This window comes from Monodelphis domestica, chromosome 5 (genome assembly GCF_027887165.1).
Source record: "Monodelphis domestica isolate mMonDom1 chromosome 5, mMonDom1.pri, whole genome shotgun sequence".
In the NCBI taxonomy this organism is placed as follows: Eukaryota; Metazoa; Chordata; class Mammalia; order Didelphimorphia; family Didelphidae; genus Monodelphis; species Monodelphis domestica.
The window spans coordinates 61,561,427-61,579,712 of NC_077231.1; the positions used below are offsets into that span (position 1 = coordinate 61,561,427).

The 18,286-nt window shown below is 33.8% G+C and overlaps 1 protein-coding gene across 11 annotated transcripts in view; it reads right to left on the minus strand.

Annotated features, from left to right (window-relative positions):
• The window catches only part of PPFIA2 (PTPRF interacting protein alpha 2), a 654,901-nt gene that overhangs the window by 496,196 nt on the left and 140,419 nt on the right, over nucleotides 1-18,286 (minus strand). For all 11 annotated transcript variants that reach the window (XM_056798558.1, XM_056798566.1, XM_056798564.1 and 8 more), the window contains exon 3: nucleotides 10,872-10,925. In XM_056798558.1, coding sequence (XP_056654536.1) covers nucleotides 10,872-10,925 — 54 coding nt within the window. The remainder of the gene's footprint in view (nucleotides 1-10,871; nucleotides 10,926-18,286) is intronic.

Below are 18,286 nucleotides of genomic sequence, written 5' to 3' on the forward strand. Positions count from 1 at the left end.
CTGATATTTTGCCTAAAGCTCAGAGTGGAGCTCCAGGACAGAGCAATCAAGGATGTGCCTGAACAGAAGAAGTACACAAAAATGTACACTTAAGTTGAGAGTACAATTTAAGTAGTTCCTGATCTCAAGATGAAAGACTGCAAGCTTATGACCTAGCCCAAGGCAAGTCTTTGAGTTATTAGGCTATCAAGGGTAAATTGAATCAGCAGAGGGACATTGGCTCTCAGAGCTCTTAGCTCTCAGACCATCACATCATGCTCCAAGAATTGAAATTGGCAAAAACCTATAAAATAAGCTGAGAAAAGCATTAAGGAAGTACTAAAGTTTAAGAGGGTACCCAGACTCCCCAGAAAATAGAGCCTACCTATAATTAGATGTGGAAAATGAATAAATAACAAAAAAGAATCCAGATCTAAAGAATTTTTATGGAGAAAAAGAGCAAAGTACTTAGAAAGGGACAGTAAAAGCAAAGCAAAGCAAACACAAAGTCTAAGAAAAATATGGGTTGGGCACAGATCTGGAAGAACTCAAAAAGACTTCAGATAAAAATATTTAAGAGAGGCAGAGGAAATGTAGTGAAGAGAAATGAAAGTGATTCAAGGAGAAGTATAAGTGATGCAAGAAGAAATGGGCCAATTGGAAAAAAAGAACCAAAAACTGGCAGAGGAAAATCATTTCTTAAAAATCAGAATTTACCATCCAGAAATTATTTCATGAGAAATCCGGAAACAATAGAGCAGAATAAAAGGAATGAAAAAAAGAGGAAAGCATGAAGTATCTTTTTGAAAAAAATTGACCTAGAAAATAGATCTAGGAGAGAAAATTTGAGACTTATTGGACTACCTGAAAGCCATGATCAAGAAAAAACCTTGAACATCATATTACTAGATATTATCAAAGAAATCTGCCCAGAGATCCTTGAACAAGAAAATAAAATTGAAATTGAAAGAATTCACAGATCACCTCCAGAAAGAAATCTTCAAATGACAACTTCCAGGAATGTAATAGCTAAATTCAAGAATCACCAAGCCAAGGCAGAAAGAAACAATTCAAATACCATGGAGCTACAGAATAATACAGAATTAGTGGCTTCTACATTAAATTAATTTTGTCTCTGGACAGCCCTGACCTTCCTAACAGGGACTAATTATAGCTAATTTACAGCTCTACAAGTAATCTGGATTCATTAAAGATTGCTTGATGGCAGGAGCTCACTACTGACCCTTGCAAGGACTACATCTTTTCTATGGATCCAGGAACACGATTACTGCTTTGTTTCTCCTATGGCCAACTCTGGATGCTTTTTCATTTTGACTGACTATAACTCTTTATTGTTAAGTTTATTCAAAAATGCATGGCTTTCCTATTCTCCTTACTTACATAAAATTGAATATCACATCACTTGAAATATATTTTATGTCAAAAAGTTAATGATACTTTACAAGACCTATAAAGAAAATAGTGAAATTAGTTTCTGAATATAAGAATATAGAGATACAGAGGTTAAGGAACTTTCTCAAGGACAATTAGTGGAACCCAGAACTAGTAGTCTTATCAGGTCTTTGAATAGCAGGCTATATTCTTCCTCCAAATGATACTCTATTATGTTCCAGACCCCTGAGAACATCAATATAAAAAAAAATATAATATTAGAAACTCCCTCTACCAATTCATATAGCTAATTCATATCCAACTCAATGTCTTAGTGAGAATTTCCTAAACAATGAGAAGATAAATGGCCTGCCCACCATCACACAGTACATTCACTATGATTAAGTCTCTGGGCTTGATCTTAGCTGTATAATAATGTTTTCTAGTCTGTGAAGATTAAAATTAACTCTCTCCTGATTGTGAAGATTAAAATTATAACCCCTTCCTATTTTTAGATGTAATCACCAAAAGTGTAAATACCATACTTAAAAGTTGAATATGGAGATCTGCCCATTTTTAGATCTAATCACCAGAAGTATAAACATCTCGCTTAATCATTAAGTGGGAGATCTGTGACCCACATGTGCAATAGTGGATGACAAATCAGAATTAAACTAACTGCCCCATAGCAGTCTTAAAGCAAAGCTTCAACTGTAATTGGCAGACATAAAATTAGGGGAAGACACAGGAAGTGATGCAAAAGAAGTGTCTATAAAGGAGCTGTCACTTCCTGTGATGGACAATTCTTTATTCTTTGGAAGTGGAGACTGGAGACAATTCTTCATTCTTTGGAGTGGAGGCTGGACCCAAGACCCAGTTCCTGGTGAGGCTGTTCTAAAATCTCTTCCTTTGAACTGATACATGATGAGTGAAAACCTGACTCTTAACTGCTGGATTTTTTTAACCCCCCTACAGTCCCCCCAAAAAGCCCTAACCTCAGGAAAGACTGATTTTCTTATTTCACTATTTCTACATTTTGTAAATAAATTATAAATAAATATCTATGGAATAAATTAAATTCCTGGTGACCACACTCTTAAATAATACAGTCCAACCCTTTTAAAATTAACCTCTTTTCCCACTTACAAGTCTCATATCGTTATCTTACACATGACTTTAACTTCAAATATATAACTGAATCTCAAAAGCTGTTTGAACCTTAAGTTTTTAAAAATAATACTTAGTTAAATCTTCTGCCCTTCCCATCCCACAAGGAATACATTTTCAGTTTTAGGTCTCATTTTGAACTCAAACTTTATGCCTGGAATAACAAATTTGTAGTCTTACTCCCTTGGTGATATTTCTGGATGTCAGTCAGCCCAGTGTCACTCAAGGCTAGTTTAGATAATCTGATAAAAACAAATGCCTCTAGAAAAAGGCTTAAAATATATATCATAGGCTGGAACAGGCTTTAATATTAATAAAATGCTCAAATTCCTGAATGCTTATAAATTCCTTCCTACGATTTTTGTGTGCCTTCATAGAGATACAGTTTTGGAAAGGGTGTTATGCTTTTAGGTCACCAAGTGTCTTGGAGCAAAACCTGCTTATAACCACAGAGAAAATGAGGTAACTGGAACAACTGATTTTATGAAGAAAACAGAGCTTTTAAAAGGTTGGGTTTTTTTTCTTTTTATTAAGTAAAATGGGATCAATACTGATATATTGATATACTGAAGAATATTCTTCATATCACTCAAGTCACAAGGCCTTTCCTGTATCAAACTATAATTTAAATAGTCTTTTAAAATATGATAAATGCTTTCCCTGCCTATATGGGACAGGTGTTGTCCAGGGCAGGGGTGGTGGTAAAAAATCAGCCTTTCTTTACCGACATAGGTCAGCCTCTCAGGTTTTTTCTTAAAAAAATAAAATCCCTAATCAGCAAACTATGATCATAAGATAACAAAGAAGAACTGTTTTATAACTTAATCACAGGATATTCCAACTTAGTACTCAAAAAGTTCCATGCTCTTATCATTGTGTGATATGGTAAATGAGATAAATATGAAAATACAAAAATTTAGACTATTTACAAGAAAAAAATAAGTACTAAGGATTTCCTAAAGTTAAAAAAAGACGTTCCCAATATTATATGAACTCTGGTTAGACATATTACAAAGAAGATTACATTCAGATGTGGACTGAAATACTTTGTCACTGAGTTCCCTCCCAACCTATACATCCATCATCATCTGATGTGATGCTAATTTAGGTCTTCCTGCACATCCTTCACAGAGATTCTACAAAATCTGCTGAGCACCTCCCTAAGAGATGCTTACATGACATGGATACCATTGTAGCAAAGAACTTATAAATTATGCTTTTATTCAGGCTTCATGAATGGAATAGATTTTTTAAACCTATAATGATTTTTAAAAAATATTTTAAAGTACAGGATAATATTTTTCTTTATGGCTTCTTCACACCATGACTACCACAAAGTAAAAGTGTCTAAAATCATTTCCATTGGTTGTCCTGATAAATTTCTAGTTTCAACAAAGTATTTTCTTTATTTCATCTCTTAAAATTGTTTTAATTTTCACTCAATGCCATAGATACAATTTTTACATATGTTGTTCTTATGCTACCTGAATCTTTGAAAGGAAATACTTCTATAGAAAAACAAAGTGATAAATCAGATTTAAGCTTCTAAAATCAGTATAAATCCCAGAAATATGTCCAGGAGTCCTTCAGAATTTGACTTTAGGGAATGCATTTATAATAGAGAAATGAAAGTCATTTTTCACTGAAATTTCAAAATTAACAAACAACAGTACACATTTTATAATTTCAAATGATGAGAAGCTGGTTCTTAGAATTCTTTTTTTATTTTCTACTAGTTCTTCCTAGAAGTCATTTAGCTATTCCTGCAGTAAAACCTGAAATTGCATTTACACCGATAGTCACCTCAAGATGTCTATTTAAATAGGTTCCCATTATGTTGGTGGAGGAATTGTTCCATGGCTATGCATCTTTGAAAGAGTCTATTCAGAATTCAGTACTTTATGTGCTCTGGTCAATGAATGTATAATCTTAAGACCTTGAATTTCATTCTGATTAAAATGCTATCATCAAGTACTTTGGGTAGTGGACTTTAACAATGCTATGAAGAGCATGGACCTTAGACCTGAAAAAAAAATAGAACAGCTTAACCTAGTAGAAAATGTTCTTAAAGACAATGCATAAAATGCAACACTTCACACTGATTGCATTTATGTAACATTTAATCCAAATTTGTTTTTATTTTCCAATGGAAAGTTCTTTGGAGAGATAGGCAATATGTCTATTGAAACCTCATATTGAACTCCATAGTTCAAAGATGAGGGGAGGTACTTTGCATGAAACCATTAAGCTTAAAAAACATTTCAGAGTAGACAGAAGAAATATAAAACTAATTCTTTTTTATCAAAGTAGATCCCACATTGCAGTTGTCAGGAGTAAGATCCTAAAAAGGTAAATTGGGGCATTTTTTCTCCAAGTAAGCTAACATTTTATTAACAAAGAACAAGCTTGATAATAAGAATGGGTCTAATAACTAACTTGATTAGCCAAAAGATCCCAAGTAGAGCAGCTCCCAATTTCTATATTTTGGAAGAATAGAATAACAGAACATTGTATGGGCAACATCGTAGATTTTTGAAGACAAATTACAAACAAAATAATTGGTTATACAGCTGAGATTATGAAATATATATATATATATATATATATATACATATAACTGGTTTGATGCTGGCAACCCCCTCCTTCCCTCCTGTGACTAAGAAATGCTCATTGTTTGAATCCACCTGAAAAATCAAAGATTGTAAACCAGACTTAGTTGGATGGTGAATCAGACATCCTTGAAAGATAGCTTGGTGGTATAAGGATACTAAACCAGACTCCTTTATGTCCACTCACATTTCTCAATGTTAGCAGAATTCCTTGAGGCAAGAATAGAATAGTGATTACAAAGAGAACTTGATTTCTAAACTTATGTCATTACAGAACAGCTGAATCTCTCTACTAAATTTAGCGACAAGGAACCATGATTTAGGAAGTTCCAAGAAAAAACATCAATTAATTAAAAATAAATTATATAAAATAAATTTAATCTTCTCACAGTCCAAGAATGATGGGCTAAATTCTAATTAGATATGTTAGTTCCTTGTTTTTATACACCCTAGACCCAGCTCAGTATTTAACAGTTCCTTATTGAATTGAAAGATCTGCAGAATATATATAGGACTACCTTCAGCAAATATTTAGAATTATGTGCTTTATGTTGATTTTTATTATTTTTTCAGCTTAATGCAAACATAACATAAATTAACTTACCATATATTTTCTTTGAAAAGATTTTTAATGATGGCAGAGGGTAGAAAAAGATGAGGGAGGCATGAACTTAAAGAACAGCAGAGGCCACTGGGGATTGCATAGAACAGGTTTTAAATTAATATGTACCAAATAAACTAATAAAAAATCAATTATTAAGCAATAACTATAAGATGGGAACAGTACTATGTATTGGAAGCACAAAAGGAAAAAAAATGAAAGTTGCTAATGTCATTTACATTCTATTGAGGGGGCAACATGTACATGAAATGTACATAACTGTACATATATGTATATATATATATATAAAATATATATTCCAATGCAATATAGGTAATTGATCCACATTCCTTTATTTTTATAGGATTAATACAAAAAACTTAAAATTGTACAAAATTATAAAAGGAAAAATAAAAAACATAATGTTTCACCATTTCCAGGGCTAAGCCAAAAGAATGAATCTCTAATTCTTTTAACTAAGTGCCTTGAATCCATGAATCTCCATTTCATTCATTATTTTCCCACTCTCACACCAAGTACACTGGCCATTCATGGACCCTAATCAATTATTAATTATCACAAAAGCTTGAATGTGCTATATTTCTGTCCTGAGCCAGTTATCATCATATATATATATATATATGTAAATATATATATATATATATATTGCTGCCAGACAGTATGGACCCTAAATTGGCTTTAACCACTTCTAGCTCAAATTGCAGAGCTTTAGTGATCCAACAGGCTCACTCTCACACAGTAGCAAGGAATATAAGTATGTATTAAAATATCAAACCTATTTCTCTCTTTTATTTAATGTTTTGGGTTTTTCCCCAGATTATATGTTGGTTCAAATTTCAACAATAACTTTCTGACATTTTCCAATCCATATTCTCTTTTTCTTCTCTCCACTCCCATCCCGAATATAGCAGGTAATATATTATACAGTTATACATGTGGAACGGTATGTTTCAATCTGCATTTAGACTTCATTGGCTCCTTCTTTGTCAGTAGATAGTCTTCTTCATCATCAGTCCCTTGGAGTTGTCCTGGATCCTTGCATTGCTGGGAATAATTAAGTTATTCATAGCTGATCATTGTACTTTATTGTTATTACTGTGTAAAATGCTCTCAAGGGTCTGCTCACTTCACTTTGTATCACTTCATATAAATATTTCTGGGGATTTTTTTGTGATTATTTTGCTAGCCAATTCTTATGGCACAATCATATAAGTATTCGTTCTTCTCAAACTTCTATAACCTTTCCTTTGATCATATCATTAAACTTAAACTGGTCTCTACACAGTCATCAATGATCTCTCAATGATTAAATTCAATAAATTATCTCAATGCTAATTCTTTTATCTCTCTCTAGCATTTGATACTATTGACTACTCCTCCTTCTGGATTATATTTTCATTGCACTGCATTCTCCTGCTTCTCCTTTATATATCTGACTCTTCTGGCTCCTCTGGTGGATCTTTATGTCTGCCATCCCTAAGTGTGGCTCTCTCTCGACCTCTGTCCTGGTCCTCTTCTCTTTTCAATTTCACTTGTAAATATCATCTGTTTCCACTATTTCAATGATCATCCCCATCCAGATGAAACACAGATTTTCATAACTAATCCTGCTTTATCTCCTAGAGTGCCAGACAAGTCTCATACACATTTACAATGAGATATCCTATAGGTATCCAAAATTCAACATGTCCAAAAACAAATCAGTATTATTCTCCTCCCAAACCAATTTTCCCATTCCTGGTAAAGACACTACCTCACTCTCTCAGACTAAGTGCCATCTTCAATTCCTCCTCACTCAGTCCACAAATCCAATTCATTGGCAAATCTTGGCATTTCTACCTTGACAAAATATGTCATAAATATCCCCTTCTCTCTGTAATATAGATAACAGGCTAGTTCAGGTCTTCACCATATTTTGTGAATTATTTTATTTTATTTTATTTTATTGATTAATGTAGAGCATTTTTCTAGGATTACAAAAATCATATTTTCCCTCCCCTCCTCCAACTCTCTTCCATATCCAATGCACAATTACACTGTGTTTTACATGTGTCTTTGATTAGGAACTATTTCTATATTATTGATATTTGCACTACGGTGATCATTTAGGGTTTATATCCCCAATTATCTTCACATTGACACATGTGATCAAGTAGTTGTTTTTCTTAGGTGTTTCTACTCTCACAGATTTTCCTCTGAATGTGGATAGTGTTCTTTCTCATAAGCCCTTCATAAATGTCCTGGATCATTACTGAAAGCAGAGAAGTCTATTACACCCGATCATACCACAGTGTATCAGTCTCTGTGTACAATGTTCTCCTGGTTCTGCTCCTTTCACTCTGCATCACTTCCTGGAGGTCATTCCAGTTCACATGGAATTCCTCTAGTTCATTGTTTCTTTGAGCACAATAATATTCCATCACCATCAGATACCACAATTTGTTCAGCCATTCTCCAATTGAAGGGCATCCCCTCATTTTCCATGTTTTTGCTACCACAAAGTGTGGCTATGAATATTCTTTTACAAGTTTTTTTCCTTATTATCTCTTCGGGGTACAAACCCAGCAATGCTATGTTGGACCAAAGGGCAGGCAAAGTCTTTTAATGGTCTTTGAGCATAATTCCAAATTGACTTCCAGAATTCCAGAATTTACAAGTCCACCAGCAATGCATTAAAGTTTCAATTTTGCCACACCCCCTTCAACATTCTTTATTTTTATTTTTTTACTGTCATATTAACCAATCTTCTAGGTTTAAGGTGGTACCTCAGGGTTGTTTTGGTTTGCATTTCTCTGATTACAAGATATTTGGAATATTTTTTCATGTGTTTATTGATAGTTTTGATTTTTTTATCTGAAAACAGCCTATTCATGTCCCTTGCCCATTTGTAAATTGGGGAATGGCTTGATTTTTGTACAATTGATTTAGCTCTTTATAAATTTGAATAATTAGACCTTTGTCAGAGGTTTTTGTTATGAATGTTTTCCCCAATTTGTTTCTTTCCTTCTAATTTTAGTTGCATTGGTTTTGTTTGTACAAAAAAATTTTTGAATTTAATGTCATCCAAATTATTTATTTTACATTTTGTAATATTTTCTAACTCTTGCTAGGTCTTAGAATATTTCCTTTCCCAAAGATCTGACATGTATATTATTCTGTGTTCACCTAATTTACTTATAGTTCATTCTTTACATACAAGTCATTCATCCATGATGAGTTTATCTTGGTATATGGTGTAAGATGTTGATCTAAAGCTAGTCTCTTTCATACTGTTTTCCAATTTTCCCAGCACTTGTTGTCAGATAGTGGATTTTTTTCCCAAAAGCTGGGATCTTTGGGTTTATCACAGACTGTCTTGCTGAGATCACTTACCCCAAGTGTATTCCACTGATCCTCCCTTCTGTCTCTTAGCCAGTACCATATTGTTTGGATGGCCACTGCTTTATAGTATAGTTTGAGGTCTAGTACTGCTAGGCCACCTTCTTTCACATTTTTTCCCCAAATTTCCCTTCATAGTCTTGATTTTTTGTTTTTCCAAATGAACTTTGTTACAGTTTTTTTATAATTCAGTAAAAAAGTTTCTTGCCAGTTTAATGGTTATGGCACTAAATAAGTAAATTATTTTGGGTAGGATTGTCATTTTTATTATGTTAGCCCATCCTGCCCACAAATAATTAATGTTTTTCCAATTATTTAGATATAGGTTTAATTGTGTGGATAGTGTTTTCTTTTGTGAATAGCCTTCTTTTTGGTCTCTGCCATGTTGCTCCCCTCTCCAATTCATCCTACATTCAGCTGTCAAAATGATCTTCTTAAGCTGAGGTATGACCATGTCTTTCCCCTACTCAATAAATTCCTCTTTTTCAAAGAGGTCTAAGAACGTTGCAGGGTGATGACTTATGTGTGAATTAGAGTTAAGTGGAATATAGTAAGAACTTAATAAATTCCTATTGAACTATGTGGTGAAGATAATTCTTGGAGTCAAAAAGCTTTGATTTGTACCCTTGAAATTACATCATACTGAAAGCCACTTATTGAACCTCTTTATTAGCTTGCCCCTGGATATAACTATATAATAATTATTTTTGATCTGTGATCTATATATGTTACTCTCGGTGGTCTCGGCATATTTATTTACACTTCACAGGATCATCTAATATTCCTGATTGATGAAAATCAACAAAAGTATCTGCCTACATCAAAAATAAGGAAGCAAAGATTTCCATTTGAAAGAAAACCAAAGCAGGATATCCATTAGTCCTTCCCACCATCCTTTGGAACTGCCTCTAGAATATCTCACAGCAATTCATAAAAAATGCATTTTAACCTTCTGCTTTGTTAACCATGTGATAGAAGCTTTATATCTTGGTATATATTAGGGATGACAATGAAATTACAAGATTGTTCTAGCAGTCCTGTATGTAATCAGTTTTATCTTTCTAACTCTGTCACAAAGAATCATTTGAAAGATCTTTTTCTCCCATATTATATTACCTTAATGTAATCTGAAAACTGACATGCCCATTCGAGGAAACTAAAATGAAAATATGTTGAACTTTTAACATTTCCTAAAAACCATTAGGAGATCTAGTTTGGACCAAGTTTTGTCATATTCTAGAAGCTTCCTGAAGTCTGTAAATGGAAAAAAAAAAACAAGCCACCCATTGCTGATACCATATTACTTCAAAGTATCTATAAAATTCATCCCAGCTGAAATCTGGTTTATTCATTTCTGGAGCAACAAACTCTAAATTCTATAGCATTGCATTAGATAGACGATAAAAACCATATATTATTCATTCAAAGACATGACAATATTTCCATGTATGATTAAGAGGGTTTTTTTAAGTTTTACTTAAATAACACAAACTAGAAATGGAAATAAATGTCAACTTTGATAGCCTGACATTATACAAGACTGAAATTCTATTTCAGTGAATTTTTTTTTAATTTTTTTCTTTTTCACAAGTATGTCACCCTTCAAAATTACATATCCATGCTAAATGGCATGCAACTAATTATCATATCTGAAAGGCTATGGTACACATCATTTCACTCTGTAGTAATTAAGACTAATGTGTTGGATAGGACGTTACACTTACCGGTGGATCGGCCCCCTTGGAACCAGCCAATCCTCCTGTTAGGGATTCAATATCCTGAAAAAGAAGAGAGGCATCAATTGTAACAAAACTATTCAAAAAGGGCAAGTCCTAAATCTATTGATTATTGCTTGCTTTAATGGTAAAGTTTCATTGCATCAGTAAATTTGTTGAGATTTCTCTCCACAACATAAAAGTAGACTGGACAAAAGGGAATATGCAAATGAGATCCAAAGGATGAGCAATTTTATTATATTTCACATCAAAATGTTTAATAATCCAGAGATATGATAAAGTTAAAAAAAGAATACTGATCATTTTGAAAAATATGCTAAAAGAAAGCCTATAAGTAGAAAAAAAAAAGTTCTGACATTCTCTGATTTTCCTAATTGAATCATGAAGGAAGAATTTCAGCTAACTAAAAATGAGTGATATGAAGAACTTAAAAATAAGATAATATGATACAAATTGTTATGCTTTTCATTATGAAGACAAAAGGAAAAGGAGTATTTTTGTTGTTATTTCCCAATACAATAAAATGTCGCCTTCTTTCTGTGAATTTCCATTTAACCTCTCTTATGTACTTAACATCTAGTTGTGCTCCTACCTTTCTTCCATTTAAAAGATTATAATTTTTTAAGGTTATTGAGCTGCTTCTTATTCAACTCTGCATTACTTCTTTCCTTTTCTTACCCATATCAGCATCTTGTAACCATAAGACACTTGAGAAATATAGGGTTTTAAAAAAGCATTACTTTTTAAAGAAAATTATTCTCATACAATTAAATACAGTTTTCACATAAAGAGAACTTACTTTTTAAAATAACAAAATGTATTAAAACAAAAATACAAACTTTTCCATTTGGAGAAGATAGTAGACACACCTAAGTAATGGCAACAATATTAGTAGCTAGAATTTACACAGTACATAAGGTTCAGAATGTAGTTTGTATTGGTGCTATTTTGACCATTTTACAGATGAGAAAATAGTGACTGAGAAAATTTAAATAACTTGACAACACTCACACAATTAGAAAGTCTCCTATCCTTTAAGTTTAGAACTCTGTCCAGTATTTCCCCTGAAAGAAAACATTTCAAAATGGAAACTCTGAGAGAGTTAAGACATACTATTTGAGTTCCTCCCATGATCACTGTCTTTTTTTTTTCACACGACTAGGCTGAGGTCAGGCACTTACTTTTACTTTAGTTATTATTAATAAAACTTTCAAAATATAATACTTAGTTACTGATTATTAATTTTAATCTTTACAACACTTACTATTTCACTTCTGATTCCCATCCTACACCCAACTTCCAACTGTAAATGTTTGTTCCTTCATGAATTTCTCAGTATACTTCATATGGATATCTTATCGGCACATTGCTATCATAATTAGCTGTGTACATGTATCTTAGATCTGTTTTGAACTGTGCCCTCTCTCTATACTCTCGATGATTTCATCAGATCCCATGGGTTCAATTATTGTCTCTATGTAGCTGACTCCCAGATTTCTATATCCAGCTCCAGTCTCTCTCCTGAACTTCAGCCGAACATCAACTGTCTATTCAATATTCCTAACTACTGTCCCAGAGGCAGCTCAAAGTCGGCATCTCCTATATAGAATTTAATATCTCACCCACCTCTTCCAAAAAAAAATAAAGCAACAAACAAACCTTTCTCCTTTCCCTAATTCCCTATTTCTAACGAAGGTGATTTCTTCCAATTCCACAGGTTCACAAGACAAGAGTCATCCTTACTCCTCCCTCTCTGTTGTCTCTCCCACTCATCTTGAAGCAAATTCCTCATCAATCCTACCTCCATGTTATCTCTTGCATCTGGATCTCTTTAATAAAATAGATGTCAATTAAATCATACCTTAATCATCACACACCTAGACTATTTTAACACCCTCAAATTTGGTTCCCTTTTTTCCAAGTTTCTCTCCTTTCCAATCCATTCTTCACAAAGCTGCCAAAATAATATTGCTTCTAAAGTCTGATTACTCAGTCAATGATCTCTAAATAATAAAATTCAATGAATCATCCATTTTAATCCTTTTTCTCTCTCTCCAGCATTTGGTACTAACAATTACCTCCCTCTCCTGGATATTTCTCTCCTCTGCTGTATCTTCATGTCTGCCATCCCTAACTGTGGCTCTCTCTCTAACCTGTCCTAGCCCTCTTCTCTTTTCATTCTCACTTGTAGGCATCATGTTCATCACCATCAAGATCATCCTCAGACTGATATATGGAAACCTAGTTTTTCTCCTCCACTAAACTCCTCATATGCATTTACAATAGGATGTCCTATAGATACCCAAAATTCAACATGTCCAAAACCAAACTCAGTATTGTTCTCCTCACAAATCAATTTTCTTGTTACTGGTAGGGTCACTATCATGCTTGAAGTCAATGAAGTTTTCTCAAACTAGGTGGCACCTTCAATTCCTTCTTCTCATTCAGCCCACAAACCCAATCCATTATCAAATCTTGGCATTTCTCCTTTGACAAAATCTGTCATAAATGTCTCCTTCTGTGTTCATATAGACACCAGGCTAGTTTACATCTTTTTTTTAAACATTATTTTATTTGGTCATTTTCATACATTGTTCATTGGAAACAGACCAATTTTCTTTTATTCCCCCCCAAACACACCCCCACCACCCCTTCCCTAGCCAACTGGCGATTCGTCTGGGTATCACATGTGTCCTTGCTCTGAACCCATTGCCTTGCTGTTGGTATTTGCATTAGGGTGCTCATTTAGCGTCTCTCCTCGATCATGTCCCCTCAACCTCTGTAGTCAAGCAGTTGCTTTTCCTCAGTGTTTTTACTCCCTCAGTTTGTCCTTTGCTTGAGGATAGTTTTTTTTTTTTCTCGTATATCTCTGCAGGTTGTTCAGGGACATTGTAAAGCCATTACTGGAGAAGTCCATTATGTTACCTTGTACCACAATGTGTCATTCTCTGTGTACAATGTTCTCCTGGTTCTGCTCCTTTCACTCTGCATCACTTCCTGGAGGTTGTTCCAGTCTCCATGGAATTCCTCCACTTTATTATTCCTTTTATCACAATAGTATTCCATCACCAACATATAACACAATTTGTTCAGCCATTCCCCAATTAAAGGGCATCCCCTCATTTTCCAATTTTTGGATACCACAAAGAGCGCAACTATGAATGTTCTTGTACAAGATTTTTTCCTTATTATCTCTTAGGGGTACAAACCCAGCAGTGCTATGGCTGGATCAAAGGGCAGACAGTCTTTTATTACCCTTTGGGCATAGTTCCAAATTGCCCTCCAGAATAGTTGGATCAATTCACAACTCCACCAGCAATGCATTAATGTCCCGACTTTGCCACATCCCCTCCAGCATTCATTACTTTCCTCTGCTGTCATGTTGAACAATCTGCTAGGTGTGAGGTGATAACTCAAAGTTGTTTTGATTTGCATCTCTCTGATTATAAGAGATTTAGAACACTTTTTCATGTGCTTATTAATAGTCTTGATTTCTTTAACTGAAAATTTCCTATTCATGTCCCTTGCCCATTTTTCATTTGGAGAATGGATTGATTTTTTTGCACAACTGGTTTAGCTCTTTATAGATTTGAGTAATTAGACCTATGTCAGAGGTTTTTATTATGAAGATTGTTTCCCAATTTGTTGCTTTCCTTCAAATTTTAGTTACATTGGTTTTCTTTGTACAAAAACTTTTTAATTTGATGAAGTCAAAATTATTTATTTTGCATTTTGTGACTCTTTTTAAGTCTTGCTTGGTTTTAAAATCTTTCTGTTCCCAAAGTTTTGACATGTATACTATTCTGTGTTCACCTAATTTACTTATAGTTTCCTTCTTTATATTCAAGGAATTCATCCATTCTGAGTTTATCTTGGTGTAGGGTGTGAGGTGTTGATCCAAACCTAATCTCTCCCACACTGTCTTCCAATTTTCCCAGCAGTTTTTATCAAATACTGAATTTTTGTCCCAAAATCTGGGGTCTTTGGGTTTGTCAAAGACTGTCTTACTGAGGTCGGTCATTTACCCCAAGTCTATTCCATTGATCCTCCTTTCTGTCTCTTAGCCAGTACCAAATTGTTTTCATGACCACTGCTTTGTAATATAGTTTGAGATCTGGGACTGCAAGGCCACTTTCCTTTGTTTTTTTTTTCCATTATTTCCCTGGATATCCTTGATCCTTTATTCTTCCAAATAAACTTTGTTATGGTTTTCTCTAATTCAGAAAAATGGTTTTTTGGTAGTTCAATGGGTATGGCACTAAATAGATAGATAAGTTTGGGTAGGATGGTCATTTTTATTATGTTAGCTCTTCCCACCCATGAGCAATCAATGTTTTTCCAATTTTTAAGTCTAGTTTTAATTGTGTGGAGAGTGTTTTGTAGTTGTGTTCATATAGTTCCTGTGTTTGTCTCGACAGATAGATTCCTCAGTAGTTTATATTGTCTAGGGTGATTTTAAATGGAATTTATCTTTCTAATTCTTGCTGCTGAACTGGTTTGGAGATATATAGAAATGCTGATGACTTATGTGGGTTTATTTTGTATCCTGCAACTTTAGTAAAGTTGTTGATTATTTCAATTAGTTTTTTGGTTGATTCCCTGGGATTCTTTAAGTAAATCATCATATCATCCGCAAAGAGTGACAGCTTGGTCTCCTCATTGCCAATTTTAATACCTTCAATTTCTTTTTCTTCTCTAATTGCTACTGCTAGTGTTTCGAGTACAATATTAAATAATAAAGGTGATAATGGTCATCCTTGTTTGACTCCTGATCTTATTGGGAAGGCTTTGAGTTTATACCCATTGCAGATGATGTTTGCTGATGGTTTTAGGTATATACTGTTTATTATTTTTAGGAAAGGCCCTTCTATTCCTATACTTTCTAATGTTTTCAATAGGTATTGGTGTTGTATTTTGTCAAAGGATTTTTCTGCATCTATTGAAATAATCATGTGATTTTTGTTGGTTTGCTTGTTTATATGGTCAATTATGTGGATGGTTTTCCTAATATTGAACCATCCTTACATTCCTGGAATGGATCCTACCTGATCGTAGTGGATAACCCTTGTGATGACTTGCTGGAGTCTTTTTGCTAGTATCCTATTTAAGATTTTTGCATCTATATTCATTAGGGAGATTGGCCTATAGTTTTCTTTCTTTGTTTTTAACCTGCCTGGCTTTGGGATCAGTACAATGTTTGAGTCGTAAAAAGAATTTGGTAGAACCCCTTCTTGTCTTATTCTGTCAAATAGTTTGTATAATATTGGGGTTAGCTGTTCTTTGAATGTTTGATAGAATTCATTTGTGAATCTGTCTGGACCTGGGGATTTTCTCTTAGGGAGTTCTTTGATGGCTTGTTCAATTTCTTTTTCGGATATGGGGTTGTTTAGGTAATTTATTTCTTCTTATTTTAGTCTAGGCAATTTATATTTTTGTAAGTATTCATCCATATCACTTAGATTGCCATATTTTTGCCATATAATTGGGCATAGTAGTTTTTAATGATTGCCTTGATTTCCTCTTCATTAGACGTGAGGTCTCCCTTTTCATCTTGGATACTGTCAATTTGGTTTTTTCTTTCCCTTTTTTAATTAGACTGTCTAGTACTTTGTCTATTTTATTTGTTTTTTCAAAGTACCAACTTCTAGTCTTATTTATTAAATCAATATTTCTTTGACTTTCAATTTTATTGATTTCTCCATTGATTTTTAGGATCTCTAATTTAGTCTTCATCTGAGGATTTTTAATTTCTTCACTTTCTAGTTTTTTAATTTCCATGCCAAATTCATTGATCTCTGCCCTTCTTAATTTGTTTATATATGAACTCAAGGATATTAATTTCCCCCTGAGTACTGCTTTGGCTGTATCCCATAGGTTTTGAAATGATGTCTCACCATTGTCATTTTCTTCAATGAAGTTATTAATTGTTTCTAAGATTTGTTCTTTAACTAGCTGGTTTTGGAGAATCATATTATTTAATTTCCAATTAATTTTTGATTTATCTATCTATTTACCCTAAATAATTATTATTTTTATTGCATTGTCGTCTGAGAAGTTTGCATTTATTATTTCTGCCCTTTTGCACTTGTTTGCAATGATTTTGTGCCCTAGTACATGGTCAATTTTTGTGAATGTACCATGTACTGCTGAAAAGAAGGTGTATTCCTTTTTGTCCCTATTTATTTTTCTTCATATGTCTACTAACTCTAATTTTTCTAAGATTTCATTTGCTTCTATCACCTCTTATTTATTTTTTGATTTGATTTATCTAGTTCAGATAGGGGAAGGTTCAGATCTCCCACTAGTATAGTTTTTCTATCTATTTCATCCTTGAGCTCCTCTAGTTTCTCCTTTAAAAATTTGGATGCTCTGTGATTTGGTGCATACATATTGAGTACAGATATTTCCTCGTTGTCTATACTGCCTTTTATCAGGATATAATTACCTTCCCTATCTCTTTTAACTAGATTTATTTTTACTTTAGCTTTGTCCAATATCATGATTGCTACTCCTGCCTTCTTTTTATCATTTGATACCCAATAGGTTTGTCTCCATCCTCTTACTTTCACCCTATGTGTATCAACCTTCCTCATGTGTGTTTCTTACAGACAGCATATGGTAGGGTTTTGGATTCTAATTCTAATCCACTCTGCTATTTTCTTGCATTTTATGGGTGAGTTCATTCCATTCACAGAGTTGTGATTACTAGCTGTGTATTTCCCATCATTTTGATTTCTACTCCTGGTCCTGCCTTTTCTTCTTTCACTATTTCCTTCTATACCAATGTTTGTTTATAGTCAGCCCCCCCCCATTCCTCCCTTATTTTACTTCCCTTTCTATGCCCCTCCATTCTTATTCCCTCCCTTATTATTTTCCCCTGTAGTCTTTTTAAAATTTCCCCCCCTACCCTCTCCCTCCCTTGTACTGCTTCCCTCCCCACCAGTCCATTATTTACCCATCTACTCCCCTATAGGGCGCAAATCTATTTTCCTCCCCAATGGATGGGGTTGTTCTTCCCTCTTTGGGTCAGTTTCAAAGTACGTAAGAGTTGAGTATTTCCTGCCTCCAACCTCTTTACCCTTCCAGTGTATCGATGTTCTCCCCCTCCTGCCATGAGATTCCTTGTGACATATAAATTTACCCCCGTTTGCTTCTTTTCCCATTTCTTTTAGTCATAACCTCTTTTCTTTTTTAGCTCTAGTCATGTATATATATATATATAAATATATACATACACATGTATATGTAATTATGTATGCATATATCTATATACCTATTTATGTCTTGTCCTTTCATCCTATACAGTTTGTCACTGTTACCTCTGAGTGTAATTCTTCTAGCTGCTCAGGTGATAGCAACAGTTTTTAAGAGTTACCAATGACCTCTTTTCTTATAGGTATACA